This window comes from Mya arenaria, chromosome 11 (assembly GCF_026914265.1).
Source record: "Mya arenaria isolate MELC-2E11 chromosome 11, ASM2691426v1".
NCBI lineage: Eukaryota > Metazoa > Mollusca > Bivalvia > Myida > Myidae > Mya > Mya arenaria.
Genome location: NC_069132.1, coordinates 57,956,441 through 57,979,159, shown reverse-complemented (window position 1 = coordinate 57,979,159; position 22,719 = coordinate 57,956,441). Strand labels below are relative to the sequence as shown.

The 22,719-nt window shown below is 36.7% G+C and overlaps 1 protein-coding gene and 1 pseudogene across 2 annotated transcripts in view; one reads left to right on the top strand and one right to left on the bottom strand.

Moving 5' to 3' along the window:
* Nucleotides 1-2,653, bottom strand: part of LOC128207736 (CLK4-associating serine/arginine rich protein-like) — a 59,484-nt gene extending 56,831 nt beyond the window's left edge. For both annotated transcript variants that reach the window (XR_008256757.1, XM_052910849.1), the window contains exons 1-2: nucleotides 2,533-2,653; nucleotides 180-353 (exon numbers count right to left, since the gene is read on the bottom strand). Coding sequence is in view for 1 of the 2 variants with exons in the window: in XM_052910849.1 (XP_052766809.1) it covers nucleotides 180-278 (99 nt within the window). In the remaining variant the exon portion in view is untranslated. The remainder of the gene's footprint in view (nucleotides 1-179; nucleotides 354-2,532) is intronic.
* Nucleotides 2,654-18,176: 15,523 nt separating this feature from the next.
* LOC128208642 (uncharacterized) lies at nucleotides 18,177-20,260 on the top strand (annotated as a pseudogene).
* The last annotated feature ends 2,459 nt before the right edge of the window (nucleotides 20,261-22,719 follow it).

The following is a 22,719-nucleotide window of genomic DNA, read 5'->3' as shown; positions in this document are numbered from 1 at the left end:
AAACTAAGATACCAAAAGCTGGAACCCTTTCTGCAAATAAAACAGTTTTAAGGCAGCACAGTGTCACCCTATATTGTCATAATTGTATTAGTCTACTTATAAATAAATACTTCTTTTCTAAATATTCAAGATGCTGTCAACACAAATCATGTACAATATGCTTATTGTTATTTGCATACAATTTTTTCATAAAACTCCCTGCGTCTTTGTGCACGCTTCTTGTAATCAACCATCAATCCTCGGATTTTCTTCTCCTGTCTTCTTGCTTCGTGCCACATTGTGTATTTTCAAATCTGACAACAGCAATTGTCAAAGGTATTTCGTTGACTGTTTAACTTCACTATGCATTTTGTCTGAAAAGAATAATAAAAATATATAATTGTGAAAACGTTTCTTAAAAAAAAATTGCCTACACTGTGCTGAAGAAATTTTAATTGTTAAACAAATAAAGCAGGCCTTCCAGCAGCCACTAACAAAAAAGTAGGAAAAAAGTACAATGTAGGAGGTTTTCTGACAGAAAAGAAGGAAATAGTAGGAATAATTTTTACAAAAAAGTAGGAAAAGTAAGAATATTTTTGGTTGAATATGTAACTATTAATAGCTATTAACTTACCTAGAGGAGATGTTTTTAATGCAAAATCATACCATTCTATATGCCACACATTGAATATTTTAGTGAATGATGCTTGGTCAGTTTCTTTTGCTGAACTGTGTGGGTGAAAAGATGATGCACGTCAAAGTGGAACATGTTGCCACACCTTTCAACAACAGAAACCAGCCAGTTAACATATTTTGTTCATTTTCTGCAAATAAAACTAGCACAAAGATCAAACTTTAATATTTTTGCGGACTTTATTTTCAAAAAAGTAGGAGTTTTTTAGAAAAAAAGGAGGAAAAAGTAGGAAGCTGTTAAAAAAGTAGAAACACTGGAAGGCCTGAATTAAAGCCATATGTGCAAGTGTTTGAGCATTTGTTATTTGACTATTTCAATATAATGCACCTACAGTACACTCAACGAGTTAGACCCACTTTCCTCGCTCACTCCAAGGGATAAAGTCAATGATCGCAGTTCTCCTCCAAGGTAAAACTGTTGCCCTCCCTAAAATCCCCCCGAGTTCCTCCGAGTGGCTGGCTTACCGCCGAGTTTAATATGAACGATAGCTTTGAGAATCGTCCGATTTTATGATCCCGCGGTGGAACTCCAAGTCGAATCAGATAAGCAAGAAATCATTCTTGTTAAGAAGTTATTTATTTTTATGCTTATGCACATTGTTAAGCGTAAAAGATTCTTACAGGTACCAACGTTTAATTTGTATTTGTGTCCGTAAACGCCAATTGAATATTATCTTGAATAATAAACATTGAATCATTAAAGTATTGCCATTTGCCACTAATTGTATTGCATCATAAAGCAGCCGACATTTTACACGATTCTGAACCATGACCTCTTGACGTCAAGCGCTTGATCAATACAATGTGGAATATACTATTTATTATTGGTGGTTAAAAATAGCTATGACGTTTAATGGAATTTTCCACAGAAAACTAGGCAAGAAGGCCTTCAAGACCATGCGCTGTGAACTTTGAACGCGTGTTTGACCTCCAAATTTTCTGAAAATGTGTAACCTAGCCTTTCTCGGATGAAATGTGTTTATCAATGTATTCAGTCATTAGCAAAAACACGTTTATAAGATGCATGTGCAAATAGTGAAATACGACTGCATTCTTGTGGTAAGCTAACTTCATTCAAAATGGGCAGAGGAAAAAGAATAAAAGCAATTTACTGGAGCCGTCGTAATCGGTTGAAAATAATAAAAATAAAATAACTTTAGCATAGATTCTTGTCCGCAGAGTTTTGCGGAGTTAACACCTCCGAGGAACGCCGCGTTCGTTATTCTTCGGTCGACTGATCACCCTCCGAGGGCCTTATATTCAAACTCGGAGGAAACAGTTAAACAGTCTGTGATATAACTTTATGTGATATTTGGTTTGTTATGCACCAGTCATTGTAACCACGGCTCCCCCTGGGTCTGGGTGTATACCGGGGATAGCGGGGGAAATGGTCCATGTTTTTACCTTCCAGGTGGCCCCGCAGTGCCGGGTAAATGGTGGTTTTGTCTTCACGCCAAAAATAGCGGGGAATGAGCCTTACCTAGGTTGTCCCAGGGGTGCGTGGGCATTTGGCAGGAATTTTACCAGCAGTGTGTCACCGCAGCCGGCAGGGCGGAGATTTTACCTGGGATTGGTCAGACCAAAAGTCAGGGGGGCAGTGGTTACAAGTGCATGACTATCTATCTATAAAACATACAGTATACTACTGTAGCTTCTTGGTAAAGGAGTCATTACAATCTACATTAAAATTTTCACAATTTCTTATTAGGAGGGCTTCAACATCTTGTGTGTATAATTCGATCTTGCAAGTAATAAAAAATGAGCAAGGTACGAAACGCTGTGAGTACAAAACAAAGAGTTGTATCAACGCGTGTAGCATTCTCTAAAAGGTAACATGGATATGCAAACTAAAATACATACACGTATAATTTACACATGGATATTTGTGGCAGAATGGTTGACATTCATTTTCGTCTGTTTTGCCAAAAATAAAATGTTTGCAAAAAGACGGCAGTTCCTTCGAAAATATATTGTGTTATAATAATTGCAATTTTTGTTTGTTATTAGTCATAACGTATATGAAAAATTGTGTTTTAAAAATCAAAATGAAGCATTATTTACATTTACTAAATATGTTAACTTATTGTTTCGATTTATTTTCTGCATTATGTAATTTTGTGAGAAACATGTCATATAACATGACCCATGATTGGAAATAAAATTTATCTAATCTTATCTATCTTATTTTAATAAAATATAAAATAATGTTTACGGCTAGAACAGACGTAAAGACGGAGCAAAAGTAGAATCTGTAGTTTGATCCGCATAACAGCAGATTTAGACAAGTTGGCTCTCTGGGAAGAAAAATGGATGATGAAATTCCATCCAGATAAATGCCAGGTACTATCGGTAACAAAAAAAAAACAGAACACCAATTATAAAGGATTACCAGCTACACAGCCACACTCTGGAGCACGTAACATCTGCAAAATACTTAGGGGTAACCATAACATCAGACCTTAAATGGGAAAACCATATCAGAAACATCTGTGCCAAGGCAAATAAAACAATAGGATTTCTCAAAAGAAACCTCAATATCTCCAACAGCGATATCAAAGAAAAGGCCTACATCTCCCTCGTTAGACCAACAGTCGAGTACGTATGCCAGCGCTCTATGGGATCCACATCTACAAAAAGATAAATATAAATTAGAAATGGTACAAAGGAGATCGGCCAGATATGTAACAAATCGATACAGAAACAAATCATCCGTTACTGATATGATAGAACAACTAAGGTGGACACCGTTAGAGGTTAGTAGGAAAAACGCACGTTTGTCAATGCTGTATAAGATCAACAACCAGGAGGTCAACGTTGCAGCAAGCCACAAACTCGTACCAACAGACAGGATATCAAGAAATATGGGCACAAAATCTTTCCAGATCGTACTATGTAACACAACAACTAGGAAAGAGTCATTCTACCCGAGGACCATCAGGGATTGGAATGCCTTACCCTCCTCAGTTACATCTGTCAGCAGCCTGGAATCTTTCAAGAGGCTCCTGACTAACATATAAATTAATAGCACCTTGTTTTTAGTCACCACTGTCTAATTTGTATAGCACCCTTTTTGTTATTGTATTCAAAATTATATTTGCGCACACCCAAAAGTGACAGAATAGTCAACATGATGACGGTGGTCACTCACCGGTAGAAGTAGAAGTAGAAGCAATGTAAAATATAAATATTGCAGATAAGATAATTGCAGCATTATAGTACACAGTGAATGCATGTATGATCAAGGCCGGATTTGACGTGTGGGGCCTTAAACTAGGTTATGGTAAATACCCCCACCCACGCGGCAGACACACACGTACACCTTTCTTAATTCGAAGCTGAAAAATTATATATCAGCCTCAAGCTTGGTGAAAGGTGACCCTTAACTTTTGTTTTTTCGGTACAATCTAGACTTAATAAGTATCCGATTTTTCAAATCGACATAACAGGTGTGATTGGAGACCCGCTTGCGATGTATAAAAACAGTATCAAGAGTTCATGGCATATCTTAAACGAATCTACAGTCTGCATGTCTGAATAGACTGTGAGGTTGCGACCTCATTAAACTCCTTAAAACTCCAATGATCCCACGTTTCATTGGCCGTTCCAAGGCATAAACCTCAATTTAGGTTGTCCAGCTAGCGCAGTGGTTAGCGCACCCGCTTCTCACCTAGATGACCCCAGTTCGATTCCAGGCCTGGGCGCATGTGAGATTGGTTTGTGGTCCAGAGCCGGACCAATGGGTTTCCTCCGGGTACTCTGGTTTCCCACACAACACAAGACCACGCGCTCGCGTAAAAACGTGCCAATGAGAGTGATTAATAAAATATTGTAAGAACTTGTTTCACAATCGTTGTAAAAATAATTAAGTTTAAAGATATTAACCTCAATATTTATTGAATACATTTTGATATATCTATTTCTGTTTGTATGTCTCTCGTTGAATGTATGTTAGGCCTTATATTTTGCTTGATTCGAACAATAGTAACTATGATGTTATGGTAGATATCTTGACTCCTATAAACAAAGTAAAATGAAACCGGTGAGTCGTTTTTCTAAGGGGGGGGGGGGTCGAAATTCCTAGTGTGAGTTAATTTTACTTAGTGTAGAGGAGTCGTAACAGTATTATTACACTTAAGTCGATATAATTTTTCATAATCCGGGGTCACCTTTTCTGAGGAATTATGTCCGACGGATGGGGTAATGATTCTATTGGAGTCAAAATACTTCCTTCCTACATTATCGTATCTGTGAGGTAAATATCCCGAAGCATGCCGGAGATGGGCGAGTAGTTACATCATTGAAATAATCCACTGCGGCTTGCCGTGGAAAATTCCCATGACAAAATCACACCGATAATGTTTTATTCACAAACGATCATGCAAGTGAAAAACTAAAAAAAAATCTATAATCAATACAAAAAGTTCTTGAGCATACTTATTTTTAGACTGAGAAATGGCGCGAGTATTTTCGTGATAATTGGGCCTGGGTTTTTTTACACCTGATTTGTACACATGGAAGTAAATGATGGTATTACGAATGTGACATACTACTTATGAATACATATTGCAATACAATCCTTGGATTATCTGACATTGACTCAAATATCGTAACTTTAAATTTTAAAATAATCGGGTAGCAAACATTTTATTTTAATTAAGAAATATCAAGCTGCACTAATAACAAAATTGTAAACACAGAATCTCCTATAAACGTACTCATTAACAGATTTTATGCTGGCGATTCCTCTTTTAAACATTGTAGAAATTGACTTACGTTTATTATCAAGCACTAACTGGCAGATATTAATTCGAATAGCTTCTTGTATCTCAAAGCATATCAAAATTCAGGCTTCAATAAAATAGAACTTTTTCTGTTATATTTTTTTTAAATAAATACTATCAATAGAGTTTGTAATATTGTTTTCGCATGTCTGAACTTATAAAGCGTAAACGAGTCTTAAACGACGCAGGTATTCATCTCACATACTCACTTAATGTAATACATGAATATCTAGCCAAATCCAAACCGTGTGCCACACGTTCAGCTCCCCGATTTGTTCGTCTGTCAGTGTGCCTTTTAACTCTTTCTTGGAACAAGCAGCAGCATACCATACCGTTCATATACACTGTGTGCGAAGTGATATGCGAAATTATATTTTAAGCACGGACAATTCGGACAAATTGAATAGCACAATTCAAAGGAGCGAAGGTTAATATGAAAACTCATACAGTTGTGTGATGTACACTGCAAAAAAAGTAGTACGAGTCCTGAGTACCTCAACAATGCACAATATAAAGCAAGTATGAGCCTTCAATACTACAGGAATATACAATGTGAAGGAATAGTTCGATCCCTCAGAACTTCAGAGCTGTTTAATGTAAAGGGATAGAACTACCCCTCAGTTCTTCAGAGCTGAACAATGTAAAGGGAAAGTACGGGCCTTCAGTACTACAGTAATGTACAATGTAAACGGAAAGTACGGGCCTTCAGTACTACAGTAATGTACAATGTAAACGGAAAGTACGGGCCTTCAGTACTACAGTAATGTACAATGTAAAGGGAAAGTACGGGCCTTCAGTACTACAGTAATGTACAATGTAAAGGAAAAGTACGGGCCTTCAGTACTACAGTAATGTACAATGTAAAGGAAAAGTACGAGCCCTCAGTACTACAGTAATGAACAATGTAAAGGAAAAGTACGAGCCCTCAGTACTACAGTAATGTACAATGTAAAGGAAAAGTACGAGCCCTCAGTACTACAATAATGTACAATGTAAAGTAAAAGTACGAGCCCTCAGTACTACAGTAATGTACAATGTAAAGTAAAAGTAAGAGCTCTCAGTACTACAGTAATGTACAATGTAAAGTAAAAGTACGATCTCTCAGTACTACAATAATGTACAATGTAAAGTAAAAGTACGAGCTCTCAGTACTACAGTAATGTACAATGTAAAGTAAAAGTACGATCTCTCAGTACTACAGTAATGTACAATGTAAAGTAAAAGTACGAGCCCTCAGTACTACAGTAATGTACAATGTAAAGTAAAAGTACGAGCCCTCAGTACTACAATAATGTACAATGTAAAGTAAAAGTACGATCTCTCAGTACTACAGTAATGTATAATGTAAAGGAAAAGTACGAGCCCTCAGTACTACAGTAATGTACAATTTAAAAAGAAAGTATGAGCCCTCGGTACTACAGTGCTGTATAATGTAAAGGGAGAGTACGAGCCCTCAGTACTACAGTGCTGTATAATGTAAAGGGAGAGTACGAGCCCTCAGTACTACAGTGCTGTATAATGTAAAGGGAGAGTACGAGCCCTCAGTACTACGATACTGTACAATATAAAGGGGAAAGTACGAGCCCCAAGTACTTTAGCACTTTGAAATACAAAAGTACGATCCCTCAGTACTACCGTTCATTATAATGTAAAGGGATAGTACAAGCCGTTGTAATAAAGTACTTTACAGTGTAGTTTAATGTAAGGGGAAAGTTCGAGACGCAAGTGCAACAGTACAGTACAAAGCCAGGGGTAAGAATGAACCCTCAATATTACAGCGCTAAACAATGTCAAGGGAAAGTGCGAGCCCTCAGTTCATCAGTAATTTCAATTAAAAGGTAAGTCTGAGCCCTAAGTACTATAATAGTGTAAGGTATGACATTTACCAAAGAAAAATACGAGCCCACAATACTACTGTGCTGAACAATGTAAAAAGTAAGTACGACATTTCAATTCTTTAGTGCTGTACGATGTCAACAGAACGTACGAGCCCTCAATGCTTAAATAGTGTTCAATGTAAAAAGAAAGTACACGGACTTCCCCATGCTTTTATTTTTTTACAGCGTCGATCCTTCGGACTGCTGCATTAAGCGTAGATTGCTTATGAACAAAAAAATGCAGACGCTCTAGAATTAATATAGGGTTAATAAACCTTGTTGAGGTCGTTACCATCTGCAAAGGCCCGCAAAATGGTTTACAGCCCGAGTGCGTAATTTCAACAAGAGCTTTTTGGTATAGTGCAACTGTATACTTGTATTCAGTGAGATATTTTGTTAACGATGCTAAATGCATGATTACTGCTTACGTCCAGTGATTTTGTCTGCCGGGTAACGGTATGCTGACTCACACCTGGAGATTCGGTAGTACCAACAAGACACCAACAAGTTGTTCATTGTTCCCGAAATACGAAGTCAACCCCCAAAAGGCAACTCCCGTAATACGATCGGTCCGGCACTTGTGTAACAAGTTTTAATTTCTGGTGAAAAAAGGTACACACCCAGTCGCTGTGAATATAAACTCCTCCAGCATATACCAAATATCATCATATTGTAAATATTGACAACCATGCATTGATATTTCTATTCCTGGAGAACTATCCCTTATAGGCAATGCCTGAATAATGTTTGCTCCATCCTGAATATTTATATTTTAATAAAATTATAAATGTAAACACTGTCCATTTCCGAGTACCCTGCAAGACCGTGTCAGCGTTTCTCAATTTCTCTACACAGTCACCTCTGCCAAACGTCTACTGAGGTTTGTAATAAATACTGAAAGTATATGAAAAACATGTTGAAATCACCAGCAACAATCAATCCAGTTGTTAAACAGTCGCTATCCTCTTCCAAATAAGCAAAAACTCATTGTTTACATTTTACCCTGGGCGCGGCCATTTTGGATTTGACGCATGCGTGTAACGCTTTTCGGTCAAACAACTCGCAATTTATCAAATGAAGACTCTTGCAAAGATTTTCCTTCATGAGTGCAATACACAAGGCTATGTATATTATCCTCCGAGTGGTCGAGTTGATGATTCTAAGGGGTCTTAATAATGTGAGTACAAATTTCAGAATGCCTTATGGCTGCAAGCCATCTCGCCCAAATCATCATTTGTTTCCCCTATTCTACTTTTTTCGTCAAAACGGAGATTCGAACTCATTTTTGGACTAAATTAGCACGATCCGGGGATAAGACAACCTTGTTCAATACATAATTTTAAAGGTATTTTTCAACCTTACTACCTGCATCCTATTTGGTGTTATTATCTTTTAAAATTACAATTTTACGTGAAATAAATATACTGGGGACATTTAGCCATGCTTACTCTAAAAATACCCAACATACAAAAACACTTACATATCTTTATTGTTTATATGGAAGCGGCTGAATTCGATACCATCATATATCAAGAGTGTTCGTTCCTCCGCAATTTTTAGACCAAGATCGCCTTATTTGGTCAATGTTATTTAACAATGAACTAATCTCAAATGAATCCGAGTTCTGGGGACAAAAGCATGCTCTTGGTAGGTGGAGTAAAAGAGGAAAAAATACCTAAACTGAAAACCTATGGAAGTTGGTCAGTTACGGATCAGGTCATAGTCATGTTATATTGACCTTAAAACATGTTCATAGAAGTTTTACACTTCCTTGGTGGTTTATTTTTTAATGGCAAAGAGTCCGTCAAAGTTGACCCACACATAATGTACTAGCATATAAGGAATTAAACCAATTTGCGGTAAGGCGACGATTTAGTTTCAAGGCCAACAAGACCTACCGCCCTACCAGATTTCAAAATATTATCATGTGACCCCTCCGTTTTGGAGCAGGGTCGGAGACCATCCGCAAATGTTTGCGCCTTCACACATACCGCACTTCATGGCATACTTCGAGTGATAGTCCTAAGTCTGTATTTGTTAAAGTTATATTAACGTGGTTAGTTTTGGTAGTTTTTGTAGCAATAGCATTTCAGTTAAAAGGCACGTCTGCCTTATTCGCGTTAATGTGTTCGTCCGTCAAAAAATAGGTCCGCATTAAAGCTAAGAGGGCGCTTTTTAGTATTTTCAGTCATTTCCGATGTTTTCTTTTTAAAGATATATTTTTGCGATTCGTTTTATAAAAGAATTTAAGTAGAATTTGAGCTTTACAGTAAGTGCGTCTTATTTTTCCCTGTACGTTGCCCGTAAAATTATTCCATAATATATATATGCGTTTTTCATAAATAGCTGACACTTCCAAAGCTTAGTTATTGCTCGTCTACAACTATTAGGTGAATCTGCGCATAGTCCTTGGGCAAAACTATTTGAATGCCTTTTTTAATTATTGCGAAGGTTGACGACGACACACGACATGTACAATATATATATTTCTGGTTACTTTTCTTAGCGAAGCAACCGGACTTACACCTCGTGTAAATAGAAGAAGACAAAGTTTAAAGTCTATTAAGTGTTTATTTTTCAAAGAATTTTAAAAGTGATCACAAAAAGAACTTGAATATTATGACATTGACAATACTGTGACATTGATACAAGTCGAACATTCATAATTCAGTAAAAGATAAAATCATAATACATCCAACATTTATAAAAACAACTTCCTGAGTAATCCAACATTTTCTGAAATGTTTCAAATCATTAAAGTACAATTTTAATAATTGAGAATGAACTAGTTTTAATCATTACTACAGTGCCTCACACAAGTCCTTTTAAATTCACATGTGGTTTGACACTTTGAAACTTTAGACTGCAAATATTATACCATTCTTAACATTGCATTAGAAAAAAATAAACTGGTTCTATGTTATAACCCACTTTGTCTTAAGGCGAATAAAAAGCGACACAGTTTTTTCCACAATTCAAACACATTTTGTACTTTCTTTTAAAATGGTAACAAAACAATAGAACACTGTAAAAGGACTAGTGTTGGTGATGTATAAAAATGATATTCTTTCAAACAAACAAAAATACAATTATTTGAATGACATACTTGTGCAGTATTTATTTAAAATTAAGATTCCCTCAGCTTAATATAAATAGTGTCTATCACCTGTTTTAGATAAATGCCTTTCCAGAAATTCTAACCAAACAACACTATCAATATTATAACAGCCAATTTTATACAAAATAAACAGGCTAAAGATATGGCATATAATCGCAACTTTTGCTTGTACATGTACATGTAGTATGACACATGCATTAGGTGAGCTAATAATGATCATACTCATTATCATAGATATAATTGACATTATGTAGAAAAGATTCTTTCAAAGATAAATATTGTGAAAAATAAATCAAGATGCAATCTTAGCCTTCAATGATTTGACTATTTAGTTGTTGTTACAACACAAATATATATAAACTCCTAATTAGAAATGTTAAAAATGTGTAAAAAACAACTATTTTGATGTTAACATTGACTTATCACTATCAACATCAAGTGTTCTACTTCACATATTTCATATTAGTTTCTAGTTCTTTGACAATTGTTATCACATAGGTTCACTATACAAAAAAATGTCCAGAGGATGGTGAATTAGAGCAGTTTGTAGACACTGGTTTGGTTGATCTTTCTCCCTTTCATCGTGTAGCTCACCTGCAGAAGATTGAGTAAAAACACTGTTATAGAAACATCATATATTATCACATTACTTAGACCTGGTAAAACAACTTGGAACTTTTTCAGGTAAACTGGCATCTTTTTCTATTATTCCAATCATGCAAGAAATACTGTAAATAGAAGCAAAAATGACATTGACTTATCTTGCGCGCTGACTTTTTCATACACTGAACACAGATATAGAATTACTCACAAATTTCAGAATTAATAATGTAAAAGCCTTGGTGACCTGAATGTAATAGAGCACGTGTGGGCCCATGAAAGATGTCAGGAAAAAATCCAACATTTCTAAAGTAACCACTCTCACGATTTAAAAAAAAATACTCCTGAAGATTGCATTCTAAGTCATAAAATACATGAGTTTTTACCAGGTAAGAATACAAGTAAAGATGCTGGGTCTTTCCTTCATTGTGTCCTTGCAATATGAAAGCCAAAGCAGTGACCACAGTCTGCACGAAAGCATTAAAACAAAGTACTTGTTCCCGGGTATGAGACCCCAACCTTGGTGATTAATTTGCTGCAGTACTCAAAAGTCATGAGCAGCAGCATCATAGTCAGTCCTTCTGATTACCTGTTTTCCATCTCCTCGCTAACTGAGAGGATGAATGCTCCTTATAAGAACATTTCAATGCCCTGTTTCTACTTGAAAATATTGTATACCAATTATACTACTACCACTACCACTAAAACTTGTACAAATTTCAACTTTTCTCCGGGGTGTCCAGTTTCCCCCACAACCAAAGATCATACTCTCCTGCAACATTGTGCCAACGAAAATGACTTTGTATAATTTAAAGTAACTTTTTTCATAAGTGTTTTAAAATAAATGATGTTTAATCTAAAAACTAACTTCTAATGTTTCAATTTTATGACAATCATTAGTAAAATTTGCCACTGGAGATATTTGAACCATGGCACTGGCTGTCACCCCCCCCCCCCCCTTACCAGCAATTAAAGGTTCATTTCAACTAGCGATTTACTTACATATCCTAATCTTTTTTTTGCACAAATATCTTTTGATCATCATTACCCATTCCCTTGCCTTTTTCTGGGAGATATAATACGACCATCTCTTTCTCAAACCTGCAATGAATGCATGTAACACAATTTGTTGCCTGGATATCTAAAACTATACATACATTTTCCAATAAATTACAATCGAGAACATTCAACAGATGATGCTGTATTTGCTGATACTGTCACGAATCCCTTTGCTGATTCTTTTGGAGCAGGTTCATGCCCAGGTTCAGGAAGATTAGTAATTTCTACTGAATTATTTCAACAGACTCAGGGAAAAGAACATCCTTATTAAAGTGGAACAAATCATCAGTATTTGCCACTAGGATAAAGTGAGAGATTTGTTTCTAACAGAGGTTGTGAAACAAGTCTTCTTTTACCGTTATGAATCAAACCAAGTTTTAACTAGTAAGTTTAAGATTTTGTTCCCTAACATCATCTGTCATTCTGTCATGCAATCAACAAATACTAATTACTCACGTTATCGTGAGTAAAACAATTATTCACTAATTAATCAAAATTGTTCCAGACACCAAATCAAAACAACAAGACAAAACTAGGAATAAGGTTTGTTATTGGTAGCAAATTTCACATTGTAAAATAAATAGACTCAGTCCGTGTCGTTCGTTCGTCTTTGCCATTTAGGTAGTATCTATAACGTATAGGCACGTGAGAACGGAAGGATATGCGAACGTCTACTGTATGACGCTGGATCGCCGCACTGACCTCGCTAGTCCTCACTCTGAATCGGATCCGATTGTTAGAGTACTGAAAAGATACTAACTTTAAATTGAATAAAATTGGCCTAGAATAGCCTTGATTAATTTTTTGTCAATTTATAGCTGTAGACGTTTTAACATCTTCGTGTACCTGCAACAACACCAAAGATATAAATAAACTGCTTCCAGTGAAAATTGCTATAAGCAACGGGAGGGTGGGAACATACACCTGTTGAATGCTACCAATTAACCTCGAGTGATGCATACGCCCCGCACAAGCCTTACATACTGAACCTAAATCTCGTGGACACGAGGACAATATTCCCGCTAACAAGAAAAGATTTCTAGCGAAAACAACTATAAATAGAAACAATTTAGAACCGCGAATAATTTCATTTACTCACGATATTGTTAGTAAAACAATTATTGACTAAACAAAATATATATTTATTTATATATATTAACATGTAATTATCCATTTCAGACTAGGTATATGTTAGCATTATTTCTATCAATATTAAGATTTGACAGGAATTTATAACGTACCCTCGTTACCTTCATAAAGGGGCATTCATGGACGTCCAACAATCAAGTACAGACTTTTTCTTCATCTACCGCCGCATACCACCACTTCGGGAGCACGACTGTGGCATTTCACCACCAACTGTTTCATTCCAATACTTGCAGAGCACGACTGTGGAATTCCACCACATGCAGAGCACAATTGTGGCATTGCACGACTTGCAGGGCACAAAGTGTGGCATTCCACCACTTGCATAGCACAAAATGTGATATTCCACCACTTTCAGAGCAAAAAATGTGGCATTCCACCATTTGCAGAGCACAAAATGTGGCGTTCCACCACAAACAGAGTACAACTATGGCATCCCGCCACATACAGAGCACAACTATGGCATTCCACCACTTAAAGAGCAAATAATGTGGCTTTTCACCACTTAAAGAATACGACTGTGTCATTCTACCACTATTCATAACACAGTCACAGCATATTACCACTTGCAACACACAACTATGACATACTATACCACTTTAGTATATTACAACCAACGACACAATCGTAACGTTTGAGGGTCACGCGAAGCTGATGTTCTCTGGACCATTGAAGTCTAAAACAGAAGAAGAGCAAGTGTCGTATGTCCTGTTGTGGAAAGGCGACAGAGGAAGAGATAATCACTGTACGTGGAAAGACATTTCGGAAGATGATGCAAAAAAGCTCAGTACATTTTATGAATGATTCAGAGCATATGTACAACCAAAACTCAATCCTATTTATGCACGTTATAAGTTCTTTAATCAAACGCAAGAAAATGATACAATTAATGCATCCATCACTCGCTTGAGGATGTGCGCAAGGGATTGCAATTTTACAAATACAGACGGGATGATTAGAGACAGAATAGTGTTTGGAACCAATTTAGCAAAGTTGCGTGAAAAACTTATCAACATCGGTTCTGATTTAATACTGGACAGAGCAATACAAACTGCCCAAAACCTCGAGTATTCGCAGGAACAGCTACGCTCTATGAATAAGGACGTGGACGTCTATCGATCCAAACCGTTTGGACACAAGCCGAATACACAGCGCCGTCAGCAACAACGCCGACCAGTGACTCATCTTCCAGACTGGGACAAGGACCACCGAGACAAAGACGCTCGTGCATGAACTGTGCAACTTCACATACATTCGGAGCGTGCCCGGCAAAAGGAAAACAGTGTCATAATTGTAACAAATAAAATCATTTTGCGAAGTGTTGCCGGCATGGGAAAAACAATGTAAGTAGTGTTGACGATAAATATGTGGTAATAATCTGTGGTATTCAAGAGTACAACATTGACACGGTAAGCACAATTTGTTCTACCGATCATGCACTAGTATGTCTGTCCATTGGCCCAAAACAATGTCCTGTAAATTTCAAAATTGATACAGGAAGCGCAGCAAATATTCTTCCCCGCAAAGATTTTCAAGCGCTAGGTTTAAATTCCCCGTTAGAGCCCCCTCTGAACGATTGACCTCTTATACAGGTTATCGTATTCCAGTCCTAGGAAAAGTTCAATTGTATTGTAAATACAAAGAAAGGTCAATCAACACATGGTTTCATGTAGCAGATACCCCTGCTGTGCCTCTCTTAAGCCTGAAATCTTCCATAGATCTAGGTTTAATCAAATTGACATGTACCATTGATAAGCACTCCTATGAAAGTACTGGTCATGTGTTAAACAAACAACAGGTGTTATCTGATTATAAAGAGACATTTTCACGGGAATTGGTGTAATTCCAGGGTCTTGCAAGCTTCATTTGAAGCAAGATGCTACGTTAAGCACCCCGTTCGGTAGATACCGATTCACCCGTCTTCCTTATGGTCTCTGCGGTAGTCAAGATGTATTTTGTCAAAAAGTAGACGAAATATTTGGAGACATGACAGGTGTCAAGGCAATTGTTGACGAAATACTGATATATGGTCGGACAAAAGCAGAGCACGACAGAAATCTGAAAGCAGTACTAGACCGTGCCCGCGACAAAGGCATAGGATTCAACGTTGACAAATGCCGCGTAGGACTGTCAGAGATACCTTATTTTGGTCATATGGTTACATCATCAGGGCTGAAAGCAGACACAGAAGATAGAGGCAATTGGGAAAATTGAAACTCCCCGAAATCGCGCAGAGCTAGGGACATTTCTTGGTATGGTGACATATCTACAGAAATTTGCCCCAAACCTCTCTAAAATTATAAGCCCAATGAGAGATTTACTTAAAAAGGACATAAAGTTCGTTTGGGACCAACCTCAAATTGACGCATCCACAAGCGTCAAGCAGGTTATCACAAAAAGCCCAGTTCTAGCTTATTTTGATCCAAAGAAGCAAATCTATCTTGAATGCGACGCTTCTATGAATGGAGTGGGTGCAGACATTATGCAAGATGGTCGACCCATAGCTTATGCATCTAAGACATTGACGCAAACGGAACGCAATTATGCAAACATTGAGCGTGAAATTTAAGCCATTGTGTTTGCATGTCAGCGTTTTCACCAATACATATATGGTAGACATGTAATAATGTATCTCTGACCATAAGCCCTTGTCTGCAATTATGAAAAAGCCTTTGCATGCAGCACCACCGCGTTTGCAGAGAATGATGCTAAGTTTGCAAACGTATGACCTTGACGTAAGACATGTGAGCGGAAAAAACGTTCCCATTAGTGATCTCTTGTCACGGAAACCTATGTCAGATAGTTCCGAAATTGAAGGTCTTGACCTATATGTTCATACCGTGCTTTTCAGCATTACATATACTGACCGCAGTATTGAAAATGTGAGAAAGGAAACAAAGACCGACGTACAAAAGCAGGCATTGAAACGGACCATAGTTCAAGGATGGCCAGATTCTAGATCTGATTGCCCAGAACTGGTGCATGAATTTTTCAATCACAAGGACGAATTATCAGTTGCTGATGACCTAATTTTCAGAGGTCAAACCTTTTCATTCCCAAGTCACTCAGACAGCACATGATTGAGCAAGTACATTTAGGCCATATGGGCACTGACAAAAAGCCTACAGAGAGCCAAGGACGTGATGTTTTGGCCAGGCATGAGCAAACAAATAAATGACTTCGTTCTGAACTGTAAAATGTGTTTGTCACGCAGAAACTCAATTCAGGAAAAGAGCCCATAACAACCCACGAAAAGCACCATGGCAAGAAGTGGCCACTGATTTGTTCCATTTTGATGGAAATGAGTACTTACTTGTCGTTGATTATTATAGCAGATATTTTGAAATAGACAAGCTGCCTGACACAAAATCATCGACTATTGTCAGAAAACTCAAATCACGTTTCAGTACACACGGAATACCAATACATATTTTCAGTGACAATGGACCTCAGTACACATCAAGACATTCAAGACATTTGTCGATTCATGGCACATTGAACATGTCAAATCAAGTCCACGACATCCAAGTTTAAACGGACTTGCAGAACGTACGGTACAGACTGTAAAACGACTGCTAGTAAAGGCCAAAAACAGTGGTCATGACCCATATCTAGCATTGCTAGAATACAGGAATACACCCATGTCAGATTGTAAGCAAGCACCTGTGGAATTGCTTATGAGCAGAAGAACAAGATCTGTTTTACCTACAACAATATCTCAAATGCTACCTTAAACGGTTAACTCTAAATTGGTAAGGTCAGCCATCCAAACATCCAAAAGAAAGCAAAAAAAATATTTTACGACAAAAACGCATAGTAAGCGTAGCGTAGTTCGTTATAAATAGTTAGATACTTGTGTTTCTTATTTATTAAAACACATTAGTGAACATTGAACACGCACACACTACAACAAGGAAAACAAAACAGAAACCACATCACTCATTGAAATATTCGGAACATACCTCAAATAGACCAGTTCATTGATTTAATGCGCATGCGCGGGTCCATTTTCCTTTGAAATGCATTCTGGGTTGAAATCTGATAAGTGGGGGCTACTCCATTCTCGTTAATATTGACTATCGGAAACTTATTAAATTGGCGTATACCTGTTTAGAAAAAAAACGTATTAACTTAATGCCAGAAAGGGGCTTATGCTGTTCCAGAGGTCAAAGGTTTTGGGTTAAAGTTTTTAAATTGCTAGTAAAGAATCTTTTTTTTAGATAATTTGGCATAATTAGTTATGCAATGAAAAAGCTTTTTTTCATTTATTTATTCAAAGATTTTCAGTAAAGGAACTATTTTAACTTAACCTCGCATTTTATAAGTAATACATACTGTCATATTCATACTTTAATGTGATAGTTATATATAACTTTCGCAAGTATAACTTTATGTTACTAAATTATGTAAAGTGACTGTGATACAACTACGGCAATATTTATTTTAATGCATAAAGACTAACTTTCAATATATTTGTGCAATTTCGATTACAGCTATATTATTACTTAAATATGCAATGCCTCCCTATGCCATGCCACCAAAACAAAGGACCACAATGGAAATAAGAGTTTTCTCTTTTTTGTGTCATCCTTGGTTCGGTGTGCCTGTCATGGCTATTGATAATATCATGTATGTATAATGTTATTTACTGTACATGTTGTTTATTTTAAATGTCCATGTATGTGCATTCCTTACTGAAATAAATCTACCTATATATCTATAATGTAAACGGATCGTGGTTAAAAAACGTTCGCATGGTTTACGTCACGCTTTGGGATTTACCACATCAAACCACTCGTAACAGTGTGTATTTTTAACTCGCCTATCGCTAGTATCGGTTAAAAAGATTCCCCTATGTGATTTCCTTATTTGGGGAGTAGTAAACAACGCCAAAAAAATGACACAGATCAATTTGTTCTGAAAGTGAAGACTTTGTTTTTTTCATTATGGGTGGAAGAGACTTTTATTGTGTAGTAGGATGCAGCAATAAGAAGGTCTGTCGCAAAGATGCCCTACCACAGAATTCCAAAAAAGCCTGAAGGTCTTCGAAAATCGTGGATTAAAGCTACTGGTCGCCAGTGTCATGGGAAAAACAAATTCATAGTGACTCTTTATACAAGAGTATGCGGAGCACATTTTGTAAATGGTGTTAAAAGCGATAATCTACACAGTGTCGACTATATACATACTCAGAAACTGCCTGTCACTATTACAACACCTGGTCAGCCAACCCAACCTAGGTAACAAATTTCACCCAGTATTGTTCTTTATAAAAGATATATTTATATACCATTTTTTAGTGTTTGTGTGCTAAACCTCTTATTCCTGCCCCATCTGCTTATTACCTATAATAGACAGTACATGCCTTTAATTGGTACGGGGCTTGAATCCAAAGTAATTCGGGCAGAACATAAAACATTGATTTCTAAGATAATGACATACTAAACAAATAGTTTTACTACATGTAACAACTTTCTTTTATAATTTAAGGTTGACTGCAACAAGCACGAAGGCTCGAGTATACCTTGAAGCTGTGGAGACTAGTCTTAAAGCAAAGCATATTCGATACAACGTACGAAGGAAGCTTGTGATCAACGAGGTTGACATAAACGATGTTCAGCATGAAGTGCAGATCAAGACGGAAAACCTGTCGCAGTCTGAACCAAAAATTCCTGATATTTCCTCCGCAAATATCATTCAGGTACAGTTAAGCGTCACAACCAAAAAAGTATCAGAGAGTTTGAGGCAGAACTTCTAGATATTGAATTTGGAGTCTGTCTGACTGCAGTCAAAAACGTTTGGTGTCTAACAATGAGGTTGACAGCCATTAATCATTTAAGTTATGATTTTTTTCCTGAAAAAACTGCAATATTCTCAAATTATTCATATACTATATACTGCAAGGCATATATGATACGTAGCAAATGGCTTAAAAGTAATAAACATTGGTGTTCTGCTTGCGGCAGTCATAAGTAAATACGATACATATTACCCACAAATCTGTGAATGTTTATGTGAATTTGCTGACTTTGAATGTTCTTTCCCATCATTTTTGTATTTGCAGTTTTCAATTCATCAGGAGGACCACATGTATGCTAAAGCTGTATTTCCAAATATGTCTAAAGATCCTCCGATGCAGTCAGTATCCATACAAACAAACAAAGACGAACTCAGTTGTTGTTTGTTTACTGCCATTCCAGTTCAAGACAAGTCCACACAAATGCCAGAATGCAGACCAAGTCATAAGTGTGTTCAAATTGACTCTTTTGAAACTGAAGTTGGACATAATTTGACAGAGATCAAAATAAAAAAAATCAACAAAAAATGATAAACACACTGAAAGAAAAAGTATCAACTTTACAAAATGAGTGTAATGAAGTTAAAAAAAGTTGTTCAGTGCAAAAATTATCCTTGCGTCATCCAAGAAAGTTCAGTTTTACACTGGTTTACCAAATAATGAAACTTTCCATGCCTTGTTCGAGTACCTCAAACCAAAAGCGCAAAGATTAGTGTACTGGAAAGGGAAACAAACAAAGACCGGGAAAAGAAAGGGGGAACAAAAAATGTCTTTATTAGATCAGTTCTTTGGGACATTAGTAAGGTTAAGACTTGGACTTGCAATCAAGGACATAGCAGAGAGGTTTAATGTTTCAGTTGGTTACATGTCTTCAGTGTTCAATACCTGGGCGAGATTCCTTCGTCTGGAACTTGAGGCACTTTTTCCCTACCCAAGTGCGGAGCAAGTCAAACAAAATTTGCCCGAGTCCTTCAGTAAATTCCCGAATACAAGACTTCTTATAGACTGCAACGAGATATATGTGCAAAAGCCGAATGTACTTAAAGCTCAAAGACAGACCTGGTTGAACTATAAACATCGAAATACCCGTGAAATTCTTATTGGTATTACACCAGGTGGTACAGTGGCATATGTCTCCCCTCTTTATGGTGGAAGTGCATCTGACAAACTCATTGTCAAGCACTGTGGCTTACTTCACCATATTCAGTAAGGTGACTGCATTATGGCAGACAGTGGATTTGAAATCAGTTCTGAGCTTAGTAAACAAGGAGCAGACCTGAATATTCCACCGTTTAAAAATGGAAATCATCAACTGACACTTCAACAAGTTGAGAAAACCAGACGGATAGCCGAGGTCAGAATACATGTGGAGCGTGCCATTCAACGCATCAAGACTTTCAATAGATTGAATGGAACAATCCCAGCAAGTCTCCATATGGTAGCTGAAGATATCTTAAAAAACTTGCAGTTACCTGACTAATTTTCAAACCCCCATTCTCAAGATTTGAATCATGATGATTGCTTCCAATGTTTTGATGTGCTGATTTTTAAGAAAGTATTGATATGGTGATTGTTACCGGTGTATTGTCATGTACACTTAACCAATGTATTACCATGTTGACTTTAAACAAATGTATTGACATGTTGAGTTTAACCAAATGTATTGACATGTTGAGTTTAACCAAATGTATTGACATGTTGAGTTTCACCAAATCTATTGACATGTTGAGTTTAACCAAATGAATTGACATGTTGAGTTTAACCAAATGTATTGACATGTTGAGTTTAACCAATTGTATTGACATGTTGAGTTTAAACAAATGTATTGACATGTTGAGTTTAACCAAATGTATTGACATGTTGAGTTTAACCAAATGTATTGACATGTTGAGTTTCACCAAATGTATTGACATGTTGAGTTTCACCAAATGTATTGACATGTTGAGTTTAACCAAATGAATTGACATGTTGAGTTTAACCAAATGTATTGACATGTTGAGTTTAACCAATTGTATTGACATGTTGAGTTTAACCAAATGTATTGACAAACATGTCAAACAAAATGTATTGACATGTTGATTGTTAAAAAAATATTGACTTGATATTTCTTTTTCATTGTTAACTGTATACTGAACTATGCAAATAAATGTTTGTGAAAAGGTTACTCTATTACTTCATTTCAACTTTATTGCAACATGATACTATATTGACACCAATCTCATTCCGCCTACAAAGAGGCCAGAGTTTGTTTGTATGAGGCTATCAATGTAATCCCTTTTTTAAATATTCATTGACAAACTTTAATATCTCTATTAGCCAAATGAATGGTTAAGTGACGACCAGTGTCATGTAATTACTAAACAGAAGATATACAAAGACAAAAGTACAGGTTCACAAATTTTAATAGTTCCATAGAAAAGCTCTGTGTTTATTTCAGGAGAACAACTAAGAACTGAAAACAATTCTTGTCAATTTTTCTTAGTTTTAAAATAAATCTTACAAGTATTGGCAATGAGTGCAAAAGGCTGCTCCTGAATGAATCACATTCAAACATTTAATTGGTGTCATTATGACATGGAAGCACTTTGAAACAGCAAAATGAGTTTATGTACACTATACAATGCAAAACAAAATAACATTTATACTGAATAAATAACTTAATTAGCAACATTCACTGAGGTGTCAATATGATATGAATGCACTAGTGTTGACGACTAATAATGCAAGTTATTCAGCTATAGAGAAACATGCTTCCTGCATTGAACTTTACTTAACAAACATATACACGTGAGGCTCTAAGCCATGTTTCACTCTGGGGAAGACAACTTCTGGAACAATAATATTTTCATAACAAGAAACAAGCTTTCTTTTACAATCTTCCCAGAATATGGAGTCAAATGTTACTTCATGAATAAGAATATCCTCCTTTTTGCAGATGACAAAGTCACATTTGGGGATTCCAAGAATACCCATCTGGCCCTGGATCATGACTAGGGTTCAGCACAATGTCATCGTTTTCATTGTGCTTGAGACACTTCAGTTTCTTTGCAGCCTCGGCCAATGTCATTCCCCAAGTTGATGAAGGGCTCTTTATTTCTACTATTTTGTTTTCTGTAATATTTACCCTGTCCACAGAGGCCCCCCAGATAAGGGTACTCCCTGTCCACCACGAGACCCTTGTTAACAACCTTGGCACCAGTTTCCTTAGAATACCGCTTTGCAGCCAAGTCCTCTTGCTGCAAACCAAATGCCATGGCACTAGTCTGTTTGGTCTGCTTATACAACAAGGCATCTACAGTGGCTTTTGGGCTGGTTTTTTTCTTTACGTCTAAATATTCTATGGAAGTTTGAAGCAGTCAATCGATAACGCCTGGCATCCTTCCACTTCTTACTGTCAGACTGACCTATTGTTTGTCTCTCAAGCTTATGTCTCTCTTCATCACTAACACAAAGCTTATGTTTGAAGATAAAACATGCATTGTTAATTTCATCCAATGATGGAGGACAGCATTTTATCAATGGAATGTCTTCACTATTGTCAATGGACACTTCTGACTTCTGAGTGACTGTATTTGTTGCATCTGCATACCGAAGGAAGTTGCATGTGCCATTATGTCTCTTCAAGATTTTAGTTAGTGTCTTATTACTGTCCACATGAACAACTCTGTC